This window comes from Tenrec ecaudatus, chromosome 12 (assembly GCF_050624435.1).
Source record: "Tenrec ecaudatus isolate mTenEca1 chromosome 12, mTenEca1.hap1, whole genome shotgun sequence".
In the NCBI taxonomy this organism is placed as follows: domain Eukaryota; kingdom Metazoa; phylum Chordata; class Mammalia; order Afrosoricida; family Tenrecidae; genus Tenrec; species Tenrec ecaudatus.
The window spans coordinates 16,403,518-16,422,488 of record NC_134541.1 but is presented as its reverse complement, the minus strand read 5'-3'; the positions used below and the strand labels follow the sequence as shown (position 1 = coordinate 16,422,488).

Sequence of the window (18,971 nt, the reverse complement as noted above, 5' to 3'; positions counted from 1 at the left end):
ATAATCCATTTTGTTCCTGTGAAGATCAAGGACCTGAGAAGGTCTCAGAGGCATGAAAGGCAGAGATGGAGCCAGAATCTTCGCCTCCCACCTCTCAGGGCAGGGTTCTTTCTAAGTGACTGCTCTGCACATCCAACCCCTCATTCATCTCCTTAAGGGTCACTTTGCCAAGATCAAGGCCAGGAACTCTGAATGATGCCTTGGACATTATTGGCTTGTCCTTGCTGATATTTACTAAACTGGGGCATCCGGACACCTGGGCTTTGGATTATTTGTATGTGATTTCCTCAGATACTTAGCACACCATCTAGCCCAGGGTAGGTTCTTTGAGACTGTTTATTAACTTGATGGGTGGGTGGGATGGCTAAATGGAAAAGGAAATGACCGTAGAAGTAGATGGGTAGAAAGATAAGTATCTGTACATATGGGAGGGGGGTGAGTCCATAGATAGATGAGTGAATGGATGGTGGGTAGGTGGATGTGTGGATAGTTGAGTGAAAAATAGATGGGTAGGCAAATGAGTATGGATCTATGAGCAGAAGAGGAAGGATCAAAGAGATGGGGGGTTTGGTTGGGTGGATGAATGGAGGAGTGGGGTGAATGGATAGAAGGATGGGAAGGTGGGTGGCTGAATTTGACTAGGGAGAGAGCTGCAGGGGTCGCCATTCAAGGAAACAGAAGGACGTGTCAAAGGTTAAGTGCGTCGGTGATGGTGGGTAGTGGGTGGATGGTTGGCTAGGAGGTGGGTGGATCATGTGACTTGGTGCCCTCTACAGGCCACAACTGCTGGTGCTGGTGCGTGTGGACCAAGACCAGAATGTGGTGCACCCACAGCTGCTCTCGTTGACCTCCCAGCTCAAGGCAGGGAAGGGCCTGACCATTGTGGGCTCTGTCCTTGAGGGTACCTTTCTGGACAGCCATCCCCAGGCCCAGCGGGCAGAGGAGGTGAGCACAGGCCCTGATGAGGGCAGGGAGGGCAGGCAGGAAGACTGTCCTGGCCCTGCTATAAGTTCCTTCCTAGGCTTCAGGATCAAAGGGGGCCCTGGTTTTGCCATCTTTCTCCTTAAAAGAGGAGCTCAGAGACTCAAAGAAGAGCTTCTTAGAGTCAAACCCTAGACCATTAGAGCCCCAAGAGGCCATTTGATGGATCAGGAAACGGGAGTTTAGAAAAGTCATTTCTATCAAGTCAATGTCAACTCACAGGGACCCTAGCCCAGAGGATTGGCCAGAACTGCCTGGGTGAGTTTCTGAGACTATAACTTTTTACGGAAGTAGAGGTCCCGTCTTTCTCCCATGGAGCGGCTGGTGGTTTTGAACTGCTGACCTTCCTGTTTGCAGCCCAACGTGTGACCACCACACCACTAAGGTTCCTTCAAGGTTATAGAAGCAAAGACCCATAATTCAAGGGCCCTCCAGACTTCTTCCTGCCAGCGCAGGGCTCTCTCCCAGTGTCTCCCACCTGCGGGCTCCTTTGAGCCCCCACCTCGTCGGCACGGAAAGAAACAGGCTCAGAGAGGAGAAGGAACTTGATGAAGGTCACACAGCGCTGGGAGCTTAGTGACGGTTCGAACTCTGGTCTTTGGCCCCTTGTCACAGGCTCTTGTCTCATTCACTGGCTCAAGACTCCAATCTCTGCCCAGGGAGCAGAGTGCAGAGCCAGTGTGGCCTGGGGCCATGGATGTCTGCACTCAGTGTCACGGAGTGACACCCAGGCCCTGGTGGGTGGGCATCCAAGGAAGCAGACTCTGGGATCCAGTCTGTTCCCTGTAGGGCTGTGGCTCAGAGCGGAGAGAGGCAGAGGGGCCTGAGGAAGGTGAGGTGAGGCAGGAGGGGCTCCCCTAATGGCTTATGACAGTTGCTGCTTCTGCCTCACTGCCCATTAACACCAATCTGCCAGGGCCCAGGGCCCAGAGCGGGAGGCCTTGGAGACTTGGTTCCATTTGCTACGCAGTGGATGAGGCTGTGCTGTGTCCTGGACACTGGGCTAGGCATAGGGGTGGGGATGGGGGAAGAGGATGCTTAAGACGAAACCCAGCTCTTAAGGTAGTCACAGCCAGGTGGGAAGGGTGGAAGATACCCAGGAGGCTCTCAAAGATGCCAGCATTGGCAGGCGCTGTGTTTCAATTAAGAGCACAAGGGTAACGCAAGTGGCCCTTACATGCAGCCTGCCATGTAATTCCCCCGATTCCCAGGTAAGGTAGCTTCCATGACCGCCATTGGACAGGTGAGAAAACGGAGGCTCACTGAGGTTAGGCTACTTTCTGAAGGTCACACAGCCAGGACATGACAGAGGTAGAAACTGAGTTCCTCTCTCAAAGACCCGCTTAAGAGTGTGGGACCTGGAGCCAGACATCCTGTCTCTGAATCCTCATAGGTCACTGGCAAAGAGAAAGAAAAAGAGCACTGGGGTGGGAGTCAGTTCCTAATAGTCTCCCCCTGCCCTATCCCCACTCCCATTACAGGTTTACTAGGAGCATTAACAGGTTACAATTCAGGATCAGAAATGCCCAGAGTACAGCTCAGGATGGGCTCTTCCCAGCATGGCCGCCGGGAGGCCTCTCTCTGATCCTTGGCTGCTCAGTCATGTGGCCCCTTGGCCTCTGCCCTGCTTGGGCAGTTACCAAGCGCTCAAAAGAGTGTGTGGCAGTCTTGCTGCTCACCCTGGTGTCCCTCCTCGGACTTGAGACCTGGTTTCCTTCTTTGTAGAACAAGCCTGAGCCTCCCTGCCCTGTCCACCCCACGGGCCTATTGTTTTACAGTTTTCCGTTCTTGAAGAGCCCCAATTCCCTCCTCAATAAAACAGGAGCAGTCAAGCCATCTACCTTTAGCACAGATTATGTGTACTTACAATGCACATGATTATGCCACCCTGCCCCGCCATGCCCCAAAGCTCCCTTTCACTACAGTCTGGGTCCGGGTGGGGTGGGAAGATGACACTGGAGTTGGGCCAGGCAGGGTGGAGAATACACAGATGGGTGGGCACCCCAGACAGGGGGAATATGTGTGCAGCCAAGGCAGGCTAATAGGAGTATGGAGTCTGATCCTGAAGAGACTGATTGACAAAGAGTGGAGGGCCATAGGCAACAGGGAGTCATGCATGGTTCTGGAGTCAGGGGTCCATGTGCTCAGAGGGGAGCCTCAGGAAGTTCTGGAGAGATGGGGGAGGGAGGCTTCCAGGGCCCAAGGCAGGGAATCTGAGTCTGGTCCTTGTCTGGCCCCAGTCCATCCGGCGTCTGATGGAGGCAGAGAAGGTGAAGGGCTTCTGCCAGGTAGTGATTTCCTCCAACCTGCGTGATGGCGTGTCCCACCTGATCCAGTCCGGCGGCCTCGGGGGACTGCAGCACAACACCGTGCTTGTCGGCTGGCCCCGCAACTGGAGACAGAAGGAAGACCACCAGACTTGGAGGAATTTCATCGGTAATGGGGGGCGGGGCGGGTGAGGGTGAGGAGCGAACTCCCTCCCCCTTACAGGGCCTGCAGTTTTGGACCTGAGAGGCCACTACCTGAGGCGTCATAGGTGTGGACTGGGCACATGTAGGGGAGAGCATTCAAGGCTGCCCGTGTGCCGGACTCTGTGCTGGGTGCTGGGCACTGAGCCATGAATAAGACACACAGTTTGGCTCTTGCGAGGCTTAGCGTCCTGGGAAGAAGATCGGGCCAGGCAGAGGAAAAGGCCACAGCTTCGAAGTCAAGAGGCCTGGGTCTGAATCTCCTCTCTGGAGCCTTCTCCCCGTGTGGCTCACCTTCTCTGAGTGTTAGATCCCTTGGTCATCTTGGTTCATAGTAATATACCACATTTACATGCAACCTCCTTGCATGTCTGTTCCCGATACACATTATGCGTAGTATATGTGTGTACACATTTGCTTACATGAATGCATGTCTTTGGCTGGGCTCACCAGGGAAGCAAACCCCGTGACTTATATTGTGTGTCTATATACATAGGTATGCATCTATACAGACACATATGCATTTATATTAAGAAAATGGCTCACAGACTGTAGAAGGAAACAAGTCCAAGTCTAGGCAGTTTCTAAGACTGTAGGTCCGACGTTAGTCTGAAGGCTTCTCCCGACTCACAGCTGTGGGGGCTGATGAGCCCGAGATTGGCAGGAAGACCACGGGCTTGTGGCTGCAGAGGCAAATGAATCGAAGGTTGGCAGGTCAGCTGGCAGGCCACCGACAATCCCCAGGGTCGGCAGGCAATGCAGAGGGTGGTTGGCTCAAGTTCAAAGAGCCATAGGTCGATGAGCCAGATGCAGGATCCAGCTTTTCCATAGTGCCCACTTATATTGGAAGCAGGACAGACCTCCAAGGAAACTCCCCTTCCATTGACTGCATCAGGGCCCTGCAGCCCACCTTAATCAGGTCATGGGGGATTGGTAGGCATTAACTGCCAAACCACAGAATCCTGGCCCCGCCGCGTTGAGGCAAAACCTTAACTCTCACAGTAAACAAATCTTATACTAGCAAACTTTTGCATGCTGTAACTGAGCGCCAGACAGACCGAGTTATCTCTTAAATACTCTCCTTAGAAAGGGCAGGTGCTCTCGTCTCCATTTTATTGGTTATAAAACCGAGGCACGGAGATGAAGAAATTTGCCGCAGGCCATGTCGTTGGTGAGCCAGGATTTGAACCAGCGCAGAGCCTGTACTGCTAATTCCAGGCTGTGTCGTCTCCACAACACATCGGTCATTGCTACGAGCTTATTGCACTGTTCGCTACCATCAGAAAGGGCAGGGGTCATCATTTGACAGATGGGAAAACCGAGAGCTAGTGAGGTTGAGGGAGTTTCCCGAATCCAAACACAAATATGTGGCGAGGTCCAGGAAGATGTGGGTTTCCTGGCGACTCAATTCAAAGCGAGGGCCCCGTGCGTGGCTTCGGGTGCTAGGTGCCTGGAGGAGAGGAGGGTCACTGTTTCTCCTTCTGGTCCTCTTCTTGGTCTCCCTCAGAACTGGTCCGAGAAACCACAGCTGGCCACCTGGCTCTGCTGGTCACCAAGAATGTGGCCATGTTCCCTGGGAACCCCGAGCGCTTCTCTGAGGGCAGCATCGACGTTTGGTGGATCGTCCACGACGGGGGCATGCTCATGCTGCTACCCTTCCTGCTGCGCCACCACAAGGTGGGCACGTGTGCGAGGACACGGGAGTGCCGGTGTCCGGGTGGGCACGCCTGCGTGCACGCGAGTGTGTGCATGCACGCGTGCTTGTGCACAGGAGCGTGCGCACAGGACCGCGCACACCTTTGTGCAAATGTGTACACCCACAGACGAGGCTCACGCTCTTTGACCGGATCTAGTCTCGCTGGCCTTTCCCCTCAGGGGGGGTTGGCAGAGTGGTCCCACATCCCCTTTCAGCCTCGGTGCTAGGAACTGAGTGTGTCCCTCCTCCCAGGTGTCCTTGCATTTTTTTAAGGAGAGTGATGCCTAACCCCAGCGCGGGGTGCTTCCCTGGGGGAATCTCAGGCCTAAGCAGGGAAGGTTTGTAGGGAGTGGCCCTGAGGTCAAGGACTTTAAGGCTGTGATGTGGCGGGGGGGATGAGGGGCCCGGGGTCCTTCCAGGTTCTGGCTCTGGATCTCCTCACTGCACAGGCCCCGCCCCCCTTGCCCCATGCAGGTGTGGCGCAAGTGCAAGATGCGCATCTTCACGGTGGCCCAGATGGACGACAACAGCATCCAGATGAAGAAGGACCTGACCACCTTTCTGTACCACTTACGCATCACTGCCGAGGTCGAGGTGGTGGAGATGGTGAGTCCTAAAATTCTAGCGTCCCTTCTGAGCCCCTTTCCTCTTGTTCCCACGTGTGAGGCTGGGCTGTCGAGAGAAACAGCCAGTGACGCCCACAGATGTGTAAGCAAGACCTTGATTTTGAGAAGTGATTTGCGATCAAAAGGCATCCTAGTCCAGTTCCACTTTTAAGTCCTTGGACCTGATGCCAGTGGACCCTCTTCAGACTCACGTGGCTGCAGACTGACGATGCAGACAGGTGAAGCAGAGGCAGAGAGAGGATCACGGGCCGGTGGGTGCAGGGTCAAGTGGATCCAAGGTCTGCGGGCACATGACAGGGGACGACAGCTCTGGGGTCGTCAGCCCCGGAAGGCAGACCCAGAATCCAAGCAAGCAGGGAGGGCTGGTGAAGGCCCAGAGAGGGAGATGTGCCCAGTACCTCTCTTTGAAAAAGGCCACATGCCCCAAGGAGGCATCCCCAGGCTACCGTGTGGTTGGACCCCATCCTTATGTCCACACAGGTCCCGTCAGGTTGACAAGGAACCTAACCGCCACACCCCAGCACTGAAGAGGGCACCCCCCACCCCTGCCAACTGTGGCACTGGATTCCTTGCCCGAGCTGCGTCTTGCCTCGCATAGCCACCTGGCCATCCGTCCATCCATCCACTCACCCTCTCTGCACGTCCAATAGTTCTCAGACCACGAGAGGCACGTGCTATGCATCCATGTTCACCACGGCCTGTGAGGGCGAGGCCACCGGGGTCGGGGTCACTGTGTGCATTGGAGAGCTCAGGAAGCAGAGGCACAGAAAGGGCAAGGACTCTGCCCTACAGCTCCCAGGAAATGGCAGGGGCAGGGTCCCCTGCGCCCAGGCAGGCTGGCTTTGGAGTCACGTTCAAACAGTTGCCCTGCACAGCCTCTTGTCGTCCATCCATTTCCCAGGTTACCCTCCACCCACCCTCCGTGTACTCATTAATCTACCCACTATCTCCATGAATATTCATGCGCTCCCGCACCTATTCTTTCATCCAGGTATGTGTTCATTCATCCCTTTGTTCCATTCACCCAGGCAATTGATCAATCCCCCCATTCATTAGTTCTTACCCTCACACACCTGCCCTGTGCTGGGCGAGGAGGGAGTGAGGTGGCATCCTTCCAGGAGCAGAGAGCCCTCCTCCGCTCTGTCCTCCTCACGTCCCCCTCCCCACCAGCTCAAAGTAGGTCATGGGTTGAGGCATGAGGAGGCCCTCCCCCTCCCCCCGCCTCCCTCTCCCCGGCCTTGCACGTGAGCTCTGAGCCCCTGTGCCCCCCCTTCTCCGCCCGTCTGCCTGCCCGCAGCATGAGAGCGACATCTCGGCTTACACCTACGAGAAGACGCTGGTGATGGAGCAGCGTTCCCAGATCCTCAAACAGATGCATCTCACCAAGAACGAGAGGGAACGGGAGGTGAGCTTGCCTGGCTGGCCAACCGAGAGGGCCTCACGCTGATGTCAGGGAAGGCCCGTTGTGGCCCAGGGCCGACACACCTGGCTCCTGGCACTGCCACCTTCACCTGGCGTCACTACGTGTCACTTTTATCCCCCACCCCCACCCTTCCTCCGGACACTGGGCTCCCAGCAGTAAGGCACAGCTGCACCTACCACAGGGGACTTGGCCATGAGCACCTGGTTTCCTTCTGTCTGTGGCCTTTAGGGGCCCAGGAACAGGCTGCTGGGTGCCATGGGGTTGTTCCTGGCTCTCAGGGATGTGTCACAGGGTCTTCTAGCCTGGACTCTGGGGGAGCAGGCCACCAGCTCTCCCTTCTTTGGAGCCTCGGGGTGGGTTCACACAGCCAACCAGGAGCCATTCTCCTCCCAGGGAGGAGTGGGTCACCCCAAAGAGAGCTGAAGCCCTCCCCCCACCCAGGGATGATTGATGAGGCCTCAAGGGTGCAGGCTGCAGGGTGGGGAACGAGGCTTTGTGTAATAGACTCTCAGAGAGTCGGTAACCAATGGGGGAGCAGGGATACAGGGAATGGGTGGGGACTGTGGAAACACCTCCCAGGGTGGGGCTGATGGAGTCTCAGGGGGCCATGGTGATGAATGCCCCACCCCTGAGAATGGTTGCTGTTGCCTAGGGAATTTGCTTGATGAAATCTCTGGAGTAGAGACAGAAGCCCTCCTGGGGGAAGGGGGCAGTGGGCTTGGGGAATGGGGAGCAGAAACTTCATGGATGAGGGTGACAGAATCGTAGGTGACATGTCCCCCAAGCATGGAGAATGGATTCCTCAGAATGTGCTGGTGGCTTTTCAAGGGATGCGTGGATGGGCGTCCCTTTGAGCTGGGATGGATCGGGGTGTGATCTAAGCTGAAGACGCAGAAATGGCACGGGTACCGGCCAGCCAGACCTGATCCTGGGTCTGGGCACCGAGGCCGAGCCTGGAAGGTTGTTTGCTTGTGAAGCCCAGGGCTTGTGAAGAGGGCTTGGGGTGGCCAGGTCAGTGGGACAGCTGCCCTTCCTTCAGAACAGCAGAATGGAAGCACTGTGGGATTTTAAACAGCCGGCACAGCAGTGTGCACCGCAGCGGAGCATCAGCTGGGGTGGCACCTCTTTGCTGGGTGTGGGCGGAGACCTCCAGCAGAGCTGCTCCCAACCTGTGTGGCTCCCCAGATCCAGAGTATCACAGATGAGTCTCGAGGCTCAATCCGGAGAAAGAACCCGGCCAATACCCGGCTCCGCCTCAACGTCCCGGAAGAGACGGCTGGTGACAGCGAGGAGAAGCCGGAGGAGGAGGTAGGCAGCTGGACCGCTCTGGCCCCAAACAGTGGGAGCAGACCCTTTGGCCTCCAGAGAGGTCACCTGTGTCCCTTCATTCCTCCCTCAGGTGCAGCTGATCCATGACCAGAGCGCCCCCAGCTGCCCCAGCAGCTCACCCTCACCAGGGGAAGAGCCCGAGGGGGAGGGGGAGCTCGATCCTGAGAAGGTGCATCTCACCTGGACCAAGGACAAGTCCACCGCCGAGAAGAATAAGGGCCCTAGCCCCGTCTCCTCTGAGGGCATCAAAGACTTTTTCAACATGAAGCCGTACGGGCTGGGGGGCTTAGGGTCGGGGGGCTTAGGGCCCGGGCTGGGGGTGAACCAGAGAGGCTTTCCTCCTCAAGGGAAAGCCAGAGTCCCAGTCTGGACCTTGGCCTTGCTTCTTTCCCGAGACCCGGGTGGGGTTCTGACTCACTGTAGGGGTCAGAATTCCCCGGGTGACCGCAGGGAGGTGGTGGAGGTGGGGCTGGGAATTCTTCCTTTTCCTGACTTCTCTCCTTTTCTTCCCCTCTCTGCTTTCCTTGTGTTTCCTGAAGGGAGTGGGAGAACTTGTAAGTGGCTCAGAGTTGTATCCATTCTCTATTCTGGGTTGGTCAGGGACCTAGCTGCGGTCACTCCACCATGGCCCCCAGTGGGTGCTCAGCTTGGGGGGGCGGTGTCTTTCGCTCTTACTGCCATTGAGTAGACTGACTTACAGTGAGCCTGCAGGAAAGGGTCAAACTGCCCCTGTGGGTTTCCGAGACGGTAACTCTTTATGGGATTAGAAAAGCCTCATTTCCCCCTCCCTTGGCGCAGCTGGTGGTTTCGAACTGCTAACCTTACGGTTAACAGCCCCATCGCATAACCGCTACGCCACCAGGGCTCCTTTGGAGAAGTCTGGCTTTGGTATTCCTCAATTTGCCAGGATCCCGCAGGCCTCCGCGTTCCAGTAGAGCTGGGATTCGGAGGAAGGCTGGGTGTCCCTTCTTCGGGACCCTGACCCCGCTCCCGCCCCGACGCAGTCCCCTACGCTCTCCCGCCCCTCCCCTAGGAACCAGTCCAACGTGCGCCGCATGCACACGGCCGTGCGGCTGAACGAGGTGATCGTGAAGAAATCCCGGGAAGCCAAGCTGGTTTTGCTCAACATGCCGGGGCCTCCCCGCAACCGCAACGGTGACGAAAACTGTATCCTGGACCTCAAAGGGGCGATCGCGGAAGGGCGCGGCCGGGGCGCTGGGCCCGGGCCGGGCAGGGGTGACGGCGCCCAGCCGGTCCGGGTTCCGGATCAGCACCTCGGACAGGGGCGCGGGCGCGCGCGCCTCCCAGCGCCGGGCACGCCCAGTGCCCTCGGGAGAGGGCTGGGGCGCCGGGCCTTTTCCTTGACGGACGGCGCTCAGACATGGAGTTCCTCGAGGTCCTCACGGAGCGCCTGGACCGGGTGATGCTGGTCCGCGGCGGCGGACGCGAGGTCATCACCATCTACTCCTGAGAGCCAGGACCCTGCCCCCGGGCCGAGCGCGCCCGGCCCGCGCCCCCCGCCGCCGTCACCGTTTACATACAGCCCCCGTGCCCACTCCCCGGCCCCTCTTCCCCCGCCTGCAGCCCGAGGCCACGCCCGCGCGGTGACCCCGCGAGCCAGCTCCGGCGGCGCCCGCCCTTTGGCCCGGCGGCGCTGCCCTTCTTCGGAGCGCGACCTCGCCCCGCCGGAGGAGACGCTGCAATAAGTGCTGGAGGAGGCGCGGCAGCAGAGTCCCGCTGGGCGGCCGCGCGGCCCCTCCCACCTGGGCGGGGCCTTGTGAGGTCCCGCCCCCGAGCGCGCGGGGCCCCGGCCCCGGCGGCTTGACTGCGCTCGCGCCTCTGCTCGTGCTTTGCCGCGGAGCCGCGGGTGGGCGTCGGGGCCTATACATAGTGTACAGGAGACATCGCGTGTATTTTTACGTCCCCATATTTATGTGACTAGAAGCGCAACGGACTTCTCGCCACCGTGGAGTGAATGCGCCCGCTGCGGCGGAGGCCTCGGGGAAGCTGGGTTGGCCCCGGACCTGGTCGGAGACTGAGAGCGAAAGTGCTGCAGGCCCGCCCGGGCGGGGGTCGTAGCCCTGGCCCCGCGCGCGACAGCCCCACGCCGTCTCGCCCAGGCCTTCCCGGAGGGGAGCGAAGGGCCCACTGGCTCCTGGACTCGCTCCCCAGCGGGCGGGAGCTTGCTCCTCGGCCGCGGAGTCGCGCGGCCCTTCCTCCCCCTGCTGCTCCTCCTCCTCTTCCTCGGCTCCCGGCCGGCTGGGGGTGGGGGTGGGGGTGGGAGGAGCGCGAGAAAGCCCCGCCCCGGTGCCTTCGCGTGGAAGCAGGCGTCTCTCCGGTCGGCGGCGTGCCGCCTGCTCCCCGCTACCCCGTGGTTCCTCGCCAAAGACTGAAATCAGGGAGCTGGCGGCCCCTCCGCAGAGCTTCCTCCCGCGTCTGGAGAGGCAGGGGTTGTGTTGGTGTAGGTGCCGGACCCAGCGGGAAGCCCCGTGCCCCCCCATACCCCCTTCCCTGTCCCCATCTGGCAGCTCTGGCCTGGGGATCCGGCGCCCTCGCGTTCAGGGAGCCGGGTTCCGCTGCCTAGCAGCGGCCTCCAGCTCCGTCTCAGGGGTACCCAGGCCCCCCGGGACAGGGGTAGGCTGGAGTCCCCCGGGTTCCCAATGCCTCCCTGCTTTCCTCCAACCAGGACCCAAGGCCGTTAGCGTCCCGAATTCCAGTCCTTGGCACTTCCGTCCCACTAGCCTGGTCGGAGGCGTCCTCCGTCCCCAGAGAAGGCGCACTGTGGGGTGGGGGGGTCCCTTCTCCTAGAGCACGTCATCGGGGGGGGGGGGGAAACAGGCACTGCATGCTCATCCCAGCGCCCTGCGGGACTAGTACAGCACCCTCAGCCCAGGGCTCTGGCCTGCGCACCTAGTTAGACATCCTGCCCACAGACCAGGGCTGCGGCCACTTGGCACTCCTGATCTCACCACCTCCTTTCCCTTCGGAGCCCCAGGCAGGCGGGCCAAGTGGGGCTGGAGGCTAGGCCAAGTAGGGCGTTCTTGATTAGGGCTCTGGATGGGTCCTTCCTGATTCCAGCCCCCTCTGAGAACCACAGCCCTTCTGGGGCTTGAGCATGTCCTGGCTGAAGCAGGGGATGGGCTGAGCAGAAGGCAAGAGGTGGGGTTGTATTACACCAATTAGGGAACCATAGTTGCACTATTTGGGGCCCAGACTGGTTGGCAAGAGTAGTTTCCTTCGATGAAACAAACCACCACCACAAAAACCCAAGTTTTCTGTGCTACATGTGCAATATTTGTAATGAATGTTATCACAAGTCATTCACCCGATTACCTTTATAAACACTGTAGCTCGATGTTTCCCGTTCATCCAAGTGACTTTTCTTCTGAGTGCAGTAGTTCAATAGCCTGTAGTGATACTAGTGTTGCTTTTGTTTCAGACCATCTATGTGAAGGGCAATGCAATGAAGTGGGAAACCCTTGTAAATAGGAGAGGTTGCAAACCAAATGCAGAGTATTTATTAATATTATTACTATTACTAGGCCTGCCTTTTACTTTTTGGTGTTTCAGTATTCCGCATTCAGCCTCAGTATGACCTTGCGTTCTTTGTGCCAATCTTAAAGGAGAGGGTTGGTTCTTTCCTTTATCGTTGAATGCTCCCATTTAATGCTCTACAGCTTTTACTGTATTAATTTTTTAGACTCCTGTCTGCACAAAATGCAATAAAATAATTTTATTACACCCTTTATGGCCTGAGGTGTGTGGACACTTGAGAATTGGTGGGTGGAGAGAAGGCTGTTCATGAGCCGACTCAGTGGCAGGGACTTCCCAGGACCCAACTCAGGAACGCTGCCCTTCACTGAGATGGGACAAGGGGGAAATCCCAGGCCTGGCTGCCCAGTCAGTGCTGGGTCACTGTCCTGGAGGGCAGCGGAACGCACACTAGGACTTATGCATGTGGGCAACTTTTGCAAGGCCAGACTGTGTGCTCTTAGCACTTGGGTCCCTAACTCACTGCTGCTTGGAACTCATCACTTCACTGACCAGTAACTGCTTGAGGGGAAGGGATGCTCGCACAGCGCCTAGCTCGGTCACCCTGGGGTTCTGATTACCTGTATCATGGGTGGAACAGAAGGGGTGGGAGTGGGGCATAAGGCATCAGGGCAGGGCCCATTTCCCTTTGATGGACTAAGAGCACACGCCCACCAGGAGTCTACCAGAAGGGAGGGTAGCCGCAGTCTGAGAGCAGCTGGGTACAGGGGTATTTCCCGAAGTGGTCCACACCCCCCCTTGGGAAACAACAGTGTTTCATCCAGGATGATGATTCTGGGCTGAAGTACCAAAGCTGTTCATTGCCAGCGGGGCATAGAATAACACTTTCTTTGAAAAGAGGGCAAGAGGTCAGTCAAGTTTGGGAGTCTAAGGTGAGGACACAGTGGGGTAAGGACAGGAGGTGGCTGGCCAGAATCCTCCAAACCCCATCTTCTGACTAAAGGAGCCCCCCTGAAACACTGTAGATACACTCCAAAAATGATGAACACAGCTTTTTTTTCATTTTAATTAAAAAGTAATTATTTCATTTTATTAACAACGGACAGAGTTCCAAAGAGGGACACCGAAACAAAACAAACTCTAAAACACTATGAACACAAATAAGAACAGAAAATGCCGCCGCCCTCTTGGGACCTTGTTTCTGACGTCACTGTTTGCTCAGCCACCAGCAGGGCAGGGGCTTAGCTGAGATCACAGGCTCTAAGGAGCCCCATCCCTTGAGAGGAGCGCCCCCTCCGGCCTGTCTGCCAACAAATCATTCTGGCTCCAAATGCATGAACAGTCTCACTGCTAAGGAGAACGTACTCAGCCATCAGAAGTCGGATATCAAAATGGTCCCGGCCTGCTCCTGCTGCTCAGAGAACAAGAGCCTAGATGAAACAAGGGCTCACTTTTTGAGCTGAAAGATCAAATCGATCATTGGAAAAAAAAAGTGGCCACCGCGCGCACTGAGTCAGTCCGAGAGCCTACCACTGGGGCAGGCCGAGAGCTGACAGGGTGGAGGGTAGCCAGGGCCCAAGATTCAGTCTGAGTTCAACGTCTGGTGACCAGAATCTCCAACAAAATGCAAATTAAAGGAGGAAATAAAAACCCAAACTAAGTCTCAAGTTCCTGCGAGAGGCTTCCCCAGGCATTCAAAGCTCCCCCTGCATCCTTACGCTGCCCGCTCCCTGACCTGCCTCCTGTAGCTGCCTGGGAGCTCTGGGTGGCCCGGGCTAGGCTGGGAAGCCCTGACAGGTTAGAGATGAACCATGCTAGTGCCTGCTGCGGTGAGAATGGCCATCCAAACTCAGTCAGCGGCGCTCGGTTTCTCCTTCCTTTCTGCCCCCAAATCCAGCTGACGAGAGGAGCCCAACGATCCTATTGAATCTAATCTGAGCCCAAACACCCAACTACCCTAGAGAAATTTATTTTCTAATAACCAACCAACCAATGCAGACTCAAAGGACTAAGCAACACAGCCATGGGCAGAGGAGCAGCAGGCGGCAGAAACTCAAGACATTTGATGTGGACCTGGCGAGGCGCATAGAACATCTTCCAAACAACTATCTAGAACGCGTTAAGTGGGCGGCGGCCAGAGGGGGCCTGGGGTATGAAGGAAGGTTAGCCTCAGTAATGCCTCTGGTAAGATCCCAAGGGGGGCTGGGGCCGCCCCACTTGGGCGGTGGTTTGGCTAACCAGGTGGGAGAGAGCAGGGCCACTCTGGATCAGGGTATCCAGAGCCTTCTGTACACTTGGATTGTCAAAGTTGATACCCGTGGAAGCCACGGGCCTCTGGCTAGCCATGGTGCTGGCAGGTGCCAGGTGACTGGAAGGCTGGCCAAAGACCCCCTGGGAAGGAGCCCCAGGCCTGGGGCCCAGGCCCCGGGCAGATCCCGGCTGTCCCAAAATGCTTGGAGGCTGGCCGCCAGAGGCCTGGGATCTTGGCTGAGGCTGGCTGTTCACTGCTGTGGGAAAATTCTGGTTCTGAGTGCTCAAAGCAGCAACCGATGGCGCCGCAGGGCTGCTCTTGGCGGCAACGGCACCACTGTTGAAGAGGCTGAGGATTTTGGCCTGAAGCTCTTGCTGGGAGGCGGAGGTGGCGGCTGGAGTTGGGGCAGCAGAGGGGAGTACTTGGCCACTCTGGGAACTGGGTTGGGTCTTCAGTGAGGCACCCGAGGTTGCCCCAAGAGGCTGGCGGGAAATCGTGCCTGGAAGACAGGAGGCGGCGGCAGATGGGTGAAAGGCCCCTCGAGGGCCAGGAGCTCAGCAGCCATGGGGAAGCACAGTCATCACCGAGTCACGGCAACCACGCAGTGCAGACGGCAACCCCAGTCTCCCTCCAGCCCGCACTGACTGGTTCCGGAAAACAGCTGTGTCCCCCACACCCTCTCCCCGAGAGCAGGTTTTCTTATGTAAGTAAACAAAGGGACATACTCTGACGACTAGGGGCCGGGGGTGCCAAGTCAACCCACCAGCACATTAATTGTAGGGCTCAGAATCCAGTCCCCTGTCTTCAGTTCATTATCTTAGCAGGGACGGCCCATAGGGGAGGCCCCCACCCGCCACCCCACCGACGGAGCCTGGGGAGTAGAGAAATGCAGAGTCAGAACTTCACCTCGGCCCTGCCACGTAGCTCACCAGGCAGAGAGTTGGTGCTGCTCCTTATCAGCCGCTCCTTCCGCTCCCGCAGGTAGTTGATGATCTTGTCCGTCTCTTCGGCCGTGAGGTACCTGTTGTCTGCCAGCAGGTTGATGAGGCTCTGCATGGCTGGAGGATGCCCCCCACGCAAGCCCTCGTCAGGGCCGCCTCGCTCCCTTTCTTGTATAAGGGCCTCGTCTGCCATCTTGGTCGCCTGCCTGACCACCTCTTCCCGCTCCTTCTCCCGGCACTCGTTTTTGTAGCGCTCGTAATTCCTGGCCACCAGCACCATGGCATCCGCCTGGGGCATGTTGCGGTGCTCTGCAAGGGAATGACCCCAGTTACTTTCTCACCTGACCAAGCTGGGTGCCCACCTACTGGGCGCGACGCGGCTTTGCCTAACCTCACACCAGCAAGCAATCCACGTCAGTGACAAAGGAGGGCTGACGGGGGCGAAGGCCGTGAAGAGAAGGCGGCTGGAGCTCTGTGGACAGGGCTGCTGCTCTGGGGCTCTCGGAGATCACAGATGGGTAGTATAAACCAAAGAAACACGACAGCCTCCCACCGATGCAAACAGACTGCGCGGAGCACAGCCCCAGGAGGCAGGCCCGAGAGCTCCTCCACCCCGCCGGGCTCCCACTGAGCTCCTCAGCAGAGCTGCCGGCTGCATGGCAATCTGCCAGCTCAAACGGCAACTTACCACCGGTGGCCAGGGAGTGAGATCCAAGTGGACCCCAGAATAACCACCTCTCCTCAGCCCTGGGCAACACAGCTTCCACGGGGACGAGAAAACTTCTCACAACTGTGTTCGAATTTGCCTGCAAACCCCAAGGATAACTTCCCGAAGAGCCAAGTGACACCCAGCAGAGCATGCGCGGCATTCACTCCATGGACACGGATGCAGGGAGTCTGTCCTGAGGCATGCCAGGCGTCTGAGTCCTGACAGGCTGCACTCCCAAGTACTGAAACGACTTCAGGGTTCAAGAAAGAACTCCAAGGGAGCACCAGGGGTGGGGTGGTCAGGGCCACCCCGGTCTCTCAGCCCCATGGCTGTTTCTCGAGCTTCAGACCCAGCATTTCCAGAGCCATTAGCAGAGGCAGGTGAGCGAGGATGCGACTGCAGCCAGTGCTGCCCAAGCCAGAGGGTGCTGCGTGCCAGCTGCGTGCGGCATTCCCCAGACCCACCCTCAGCGACGCCGCAGTGGTGGCTCGTCCTTTCCCTGAGAACTGGTGATCAGACTCATCTTAGACAATACCAAGTCCAGCACTGCAACCTCGGAAAAAATACCTGATGAGGAAGGGACTGCCTACACCTTCCCCCACCAGTTCCCACCTCATCTCCTCCATCCAAAGCGGGCCCCGTGAGGAACACGCACTAGCACTCTGTACCTTGCGGGGTTCCAAACATGATGTTGACTGTGCAGGAGCGGTGGATCTGGTGCTGCTGGGTGATGACGATGGCAAAAGGAGAGCCTCCTCGGCTGACGTCCTCCAAGGCTTGTGACAGCGACACCTCTGTGTTGAGAAAGATCAAGTCCACGACCATGCCCAGGTCTCTGACCTTCCGCCCCACAGATTCAGCGTAGTCTCTGCAGAAACAAACAGGAGCCAGATGACCCCTTCTCACTCAGGACTAGCTCCAAATGTCTCCCAGCTTCTCCTTGGCCAGTTCTATGCTCAGAGAGGAAAGGGCAAACCTGAGGGTCCTCTTCGGACTCCAGCGAGTTGCCCCCCCCCCCCTAGCTGCCCACTGGCTCACAATCACCGACAGGTCTGAAGCCCCAGAGTCTGCAGCACAGTATGCAGTACCCAGGCCCGGTCCTCTAGTCCACGTGTCCTGTGAGCCATTTTGCTGTCTGGGCCTGTGGCACGTTCTGGTCCCAGAGGAGGCCGTATGACAAAGTGGAAAAACCCAGGCTTTCAAGCAGGAGAGGGACTCTGATTCCAGTTCTAGCCCTTCATGAGCAGAGATGTGAAGCTTTGGGTAAGACCCTTTAACCCCTCCTACAAACCTCATTTTCTTTACCACTAAAACAGGAATAATATGGTTTAGAGCACGGCTCCTCAAACTGCGGCCTGCCGAGGACATTTATCCGGCCCGCCGGGTCTTTCTGTCCCGTTTTGTTTTTACTTCAAAATAAGATATGTGCAGTATGCATAGGAATTTCATAATTTTTTAAAAACTGTAATCCAGCCCTCCAACAGGTCTGAGGGACAGTGAACTGGCCTCCTGTTTAAAAAGTTTGAGGAGCACTGGTTTAGAGCATCCATCATTTCTTTGATTTTTCCTTCAATGTAAAGGAAATGGCTGAGACACAACCAGGAGTGCCTCAGTGGTGCAGTTGGTTAAGCAATAGACTACGAACTCAATGCTGGCAGTTTAATCCAGCATGCAGCCAAGGCGGCAGACTGAGTCACACCAGCACTGGGAGCCATTCTCCTCGGCCCCATAGGGGGGCTGTGCATTGGGATGGCCTCCAGGACAGTGGGGTGGATGGACGGCCGGCCAGTCCCGTCCTCGTGTTCTTGGGAGTTACCCTCTACAGTCATTGTGAGCACAGGACTAACACATGTCAAGGCACTGCTCCTGGAGGAGACACCTGGTGAGGTTCCATCACTTGAAGGCATCACGTGCGTGTATGTGGCGGCTTCGCTAATAGTCACAGCCCAGCAGTCTTCAGCTGGACAGCGTTATGCTGGGGGCGTCTTCAACAGTGTCGCCACCCCCACCACACCGCAGCAAGGCAGCCCGGACAGGCTGTCGGAGGAAGGGCTGGTCCCCGTGCAAGAGCAATAGACGAGAGTGGCGCCAAGAAGGCCGAGGTGCTCTCCACTCAGGTGGGAACAGGTCCCCATGCGTGGGCCAAGTCAGGGTTTTCACTCTTCCACGTGTCTGCGACCACACCAGTGCCCATGTTGACGACTTTGGGGTTAAAATGTTAGGGAATAGGCAAATTTACCACTATGGGATCCGTGACAAAAATGGACTGTATAATCTTCCCACAGGGCTCACACATGTAACCTGTCCAGGGAGGGTGTCCGCTGTAGAGGAAGGGGCTGTGTGGCCGATTATCCTCATAGCTCCAGCTCCTACTTTCAATTACACAGCTGGCTGGTATTAAAAAAACTGCCAGGTGACTAAACATGCTAATATGACTATGAAACATACGTGGGGTAAAGCATCTAACATGGATGGGTCAGTGCCAAGTAGGTGCTCAGAAAATGACGGTTCTGACCTACCGTGAAAGCACGTCTCCCAGAACAAGGCAGCCTAGAGCCTGTGAGCCCTGCCTGCTGTTTGGTGTCTCCACACCTACTTCCCCAGTCCCTACCTGGAAATTAGCTCTTTACCTCACACTGCTGGAGCACATGAAGTTAGACACAGCTAGCGCCACGCCTGCAAGCCACTACGTAATGGCTCTGCTTCTGTCCCACCTCTCTGCGTGGCCCCTAACAGCTCTGCAAGGCCAATGGCACTCCTCCCAGGGCAGACCTGGTGCCTGGCTGACAGACACTGTGCTGTCCAAGGTCTGGGGCTTGGGCTCGTCTGACCCAGCGCCACTTCATCCTGATGTGGGAAAGCCACCTTTCTCCTCAGCTCTCCTCACTTGCGTTGATCAGCACAGGACTGAGGCCTGGCCAATGAGAGCATGCTGGCATCCTTGGCTACAGTGACTGGTTTGGGGTGGAAAAGTAAAGCTCTCTTCCCATTGGGCCTGCTAGGCTAAAAAGATACCAGGGCAGGGCAGTGCCATTCTGCCATTTTAAGTAGCAAG

General features: G+C 57.2%; 2 protein-coding genes across 6 annotated transcripts in view; one reads left to right on the top strand and one right to left on the bottom strand.

Annotated features, from left to right (window-relative positions):
• Positions 1-9,994, top strand: part of SLC12A5 (solute carrier family 12 member 5) — a 37,004-nt gene extending 27,010 nt beyond the window's left edge. For both annotated transcript variants that reach the window (XM_075527753.1, XM_075527754.1), the window contains exons 17-26: positions 777-945; positions 3,222-3,417; positions 4,957-5,126; positions 5,620-5,751; positions 7,069-7,176; positions 8,380-8,502; positions 8,594-8,793; positions 9,063-9,077; positions 9,557-9,690; positions 9,903-9,994. In XM_075527753.1, the coding sequence (XP_075383868.1) occupies positions 777-945; positions 3,222-3,417; positions 4,957-5,126; positions 5,620-5,751; positions 7,069-7,176; positions 8,380-8,502; positions 8,594-8,793; positions 9,063-9,077; positions 9,557-9,690; positions 9,903-9,994 (1,339 nt within the window). The remainder of the gene's footprint in view (positions 1-776; positions 946-3,221; positions 3,418-4,956; positions 5,127-5,619; positions 5,752-7,068; positions 7,177-8,379; positions 8,503-8,593; positions 8,794-9,062; positions 9,078-9,556; positions 9,691-9,902) is intronic.
• Positions 9,995-13,054: 3,060 nt separating this feature from the next.
• The window catches only part of NCOA5 (nuclear receptor coactivator 5), a 28,285-nt gene continuing 22,368 nt past the window's right edge, over positions 13,055-18,971 (bottom strand). For 3 of the 4 annotated variants that reach the window (XM_075528672.1, XM_075528673.1, XM_075528674.1), the window contains 3 exons: positions 16,585-16,784; positions 15,196-15,516; positions 13,055-14,765 (listed from right to left, as the gene is read on the bottom strand). In XM_075528672.1, coding sequence (XP_075384787.1) covers positions 14,185-14,765; positions 15,196-15,516; positions 16,585-16,784 — 1,102 coding nt within the window. In that variant the 3' untranslated portion in view covers positions 13,055-14,184. Of the gene's footprint in view, positions 14,766-15,172; positions 15,517-16,584; positions 16,785-18,971 lie in introns of all 4 variants that reach the window. The other variant, XM_075528675.1, reaches the window with a different exon arrangement.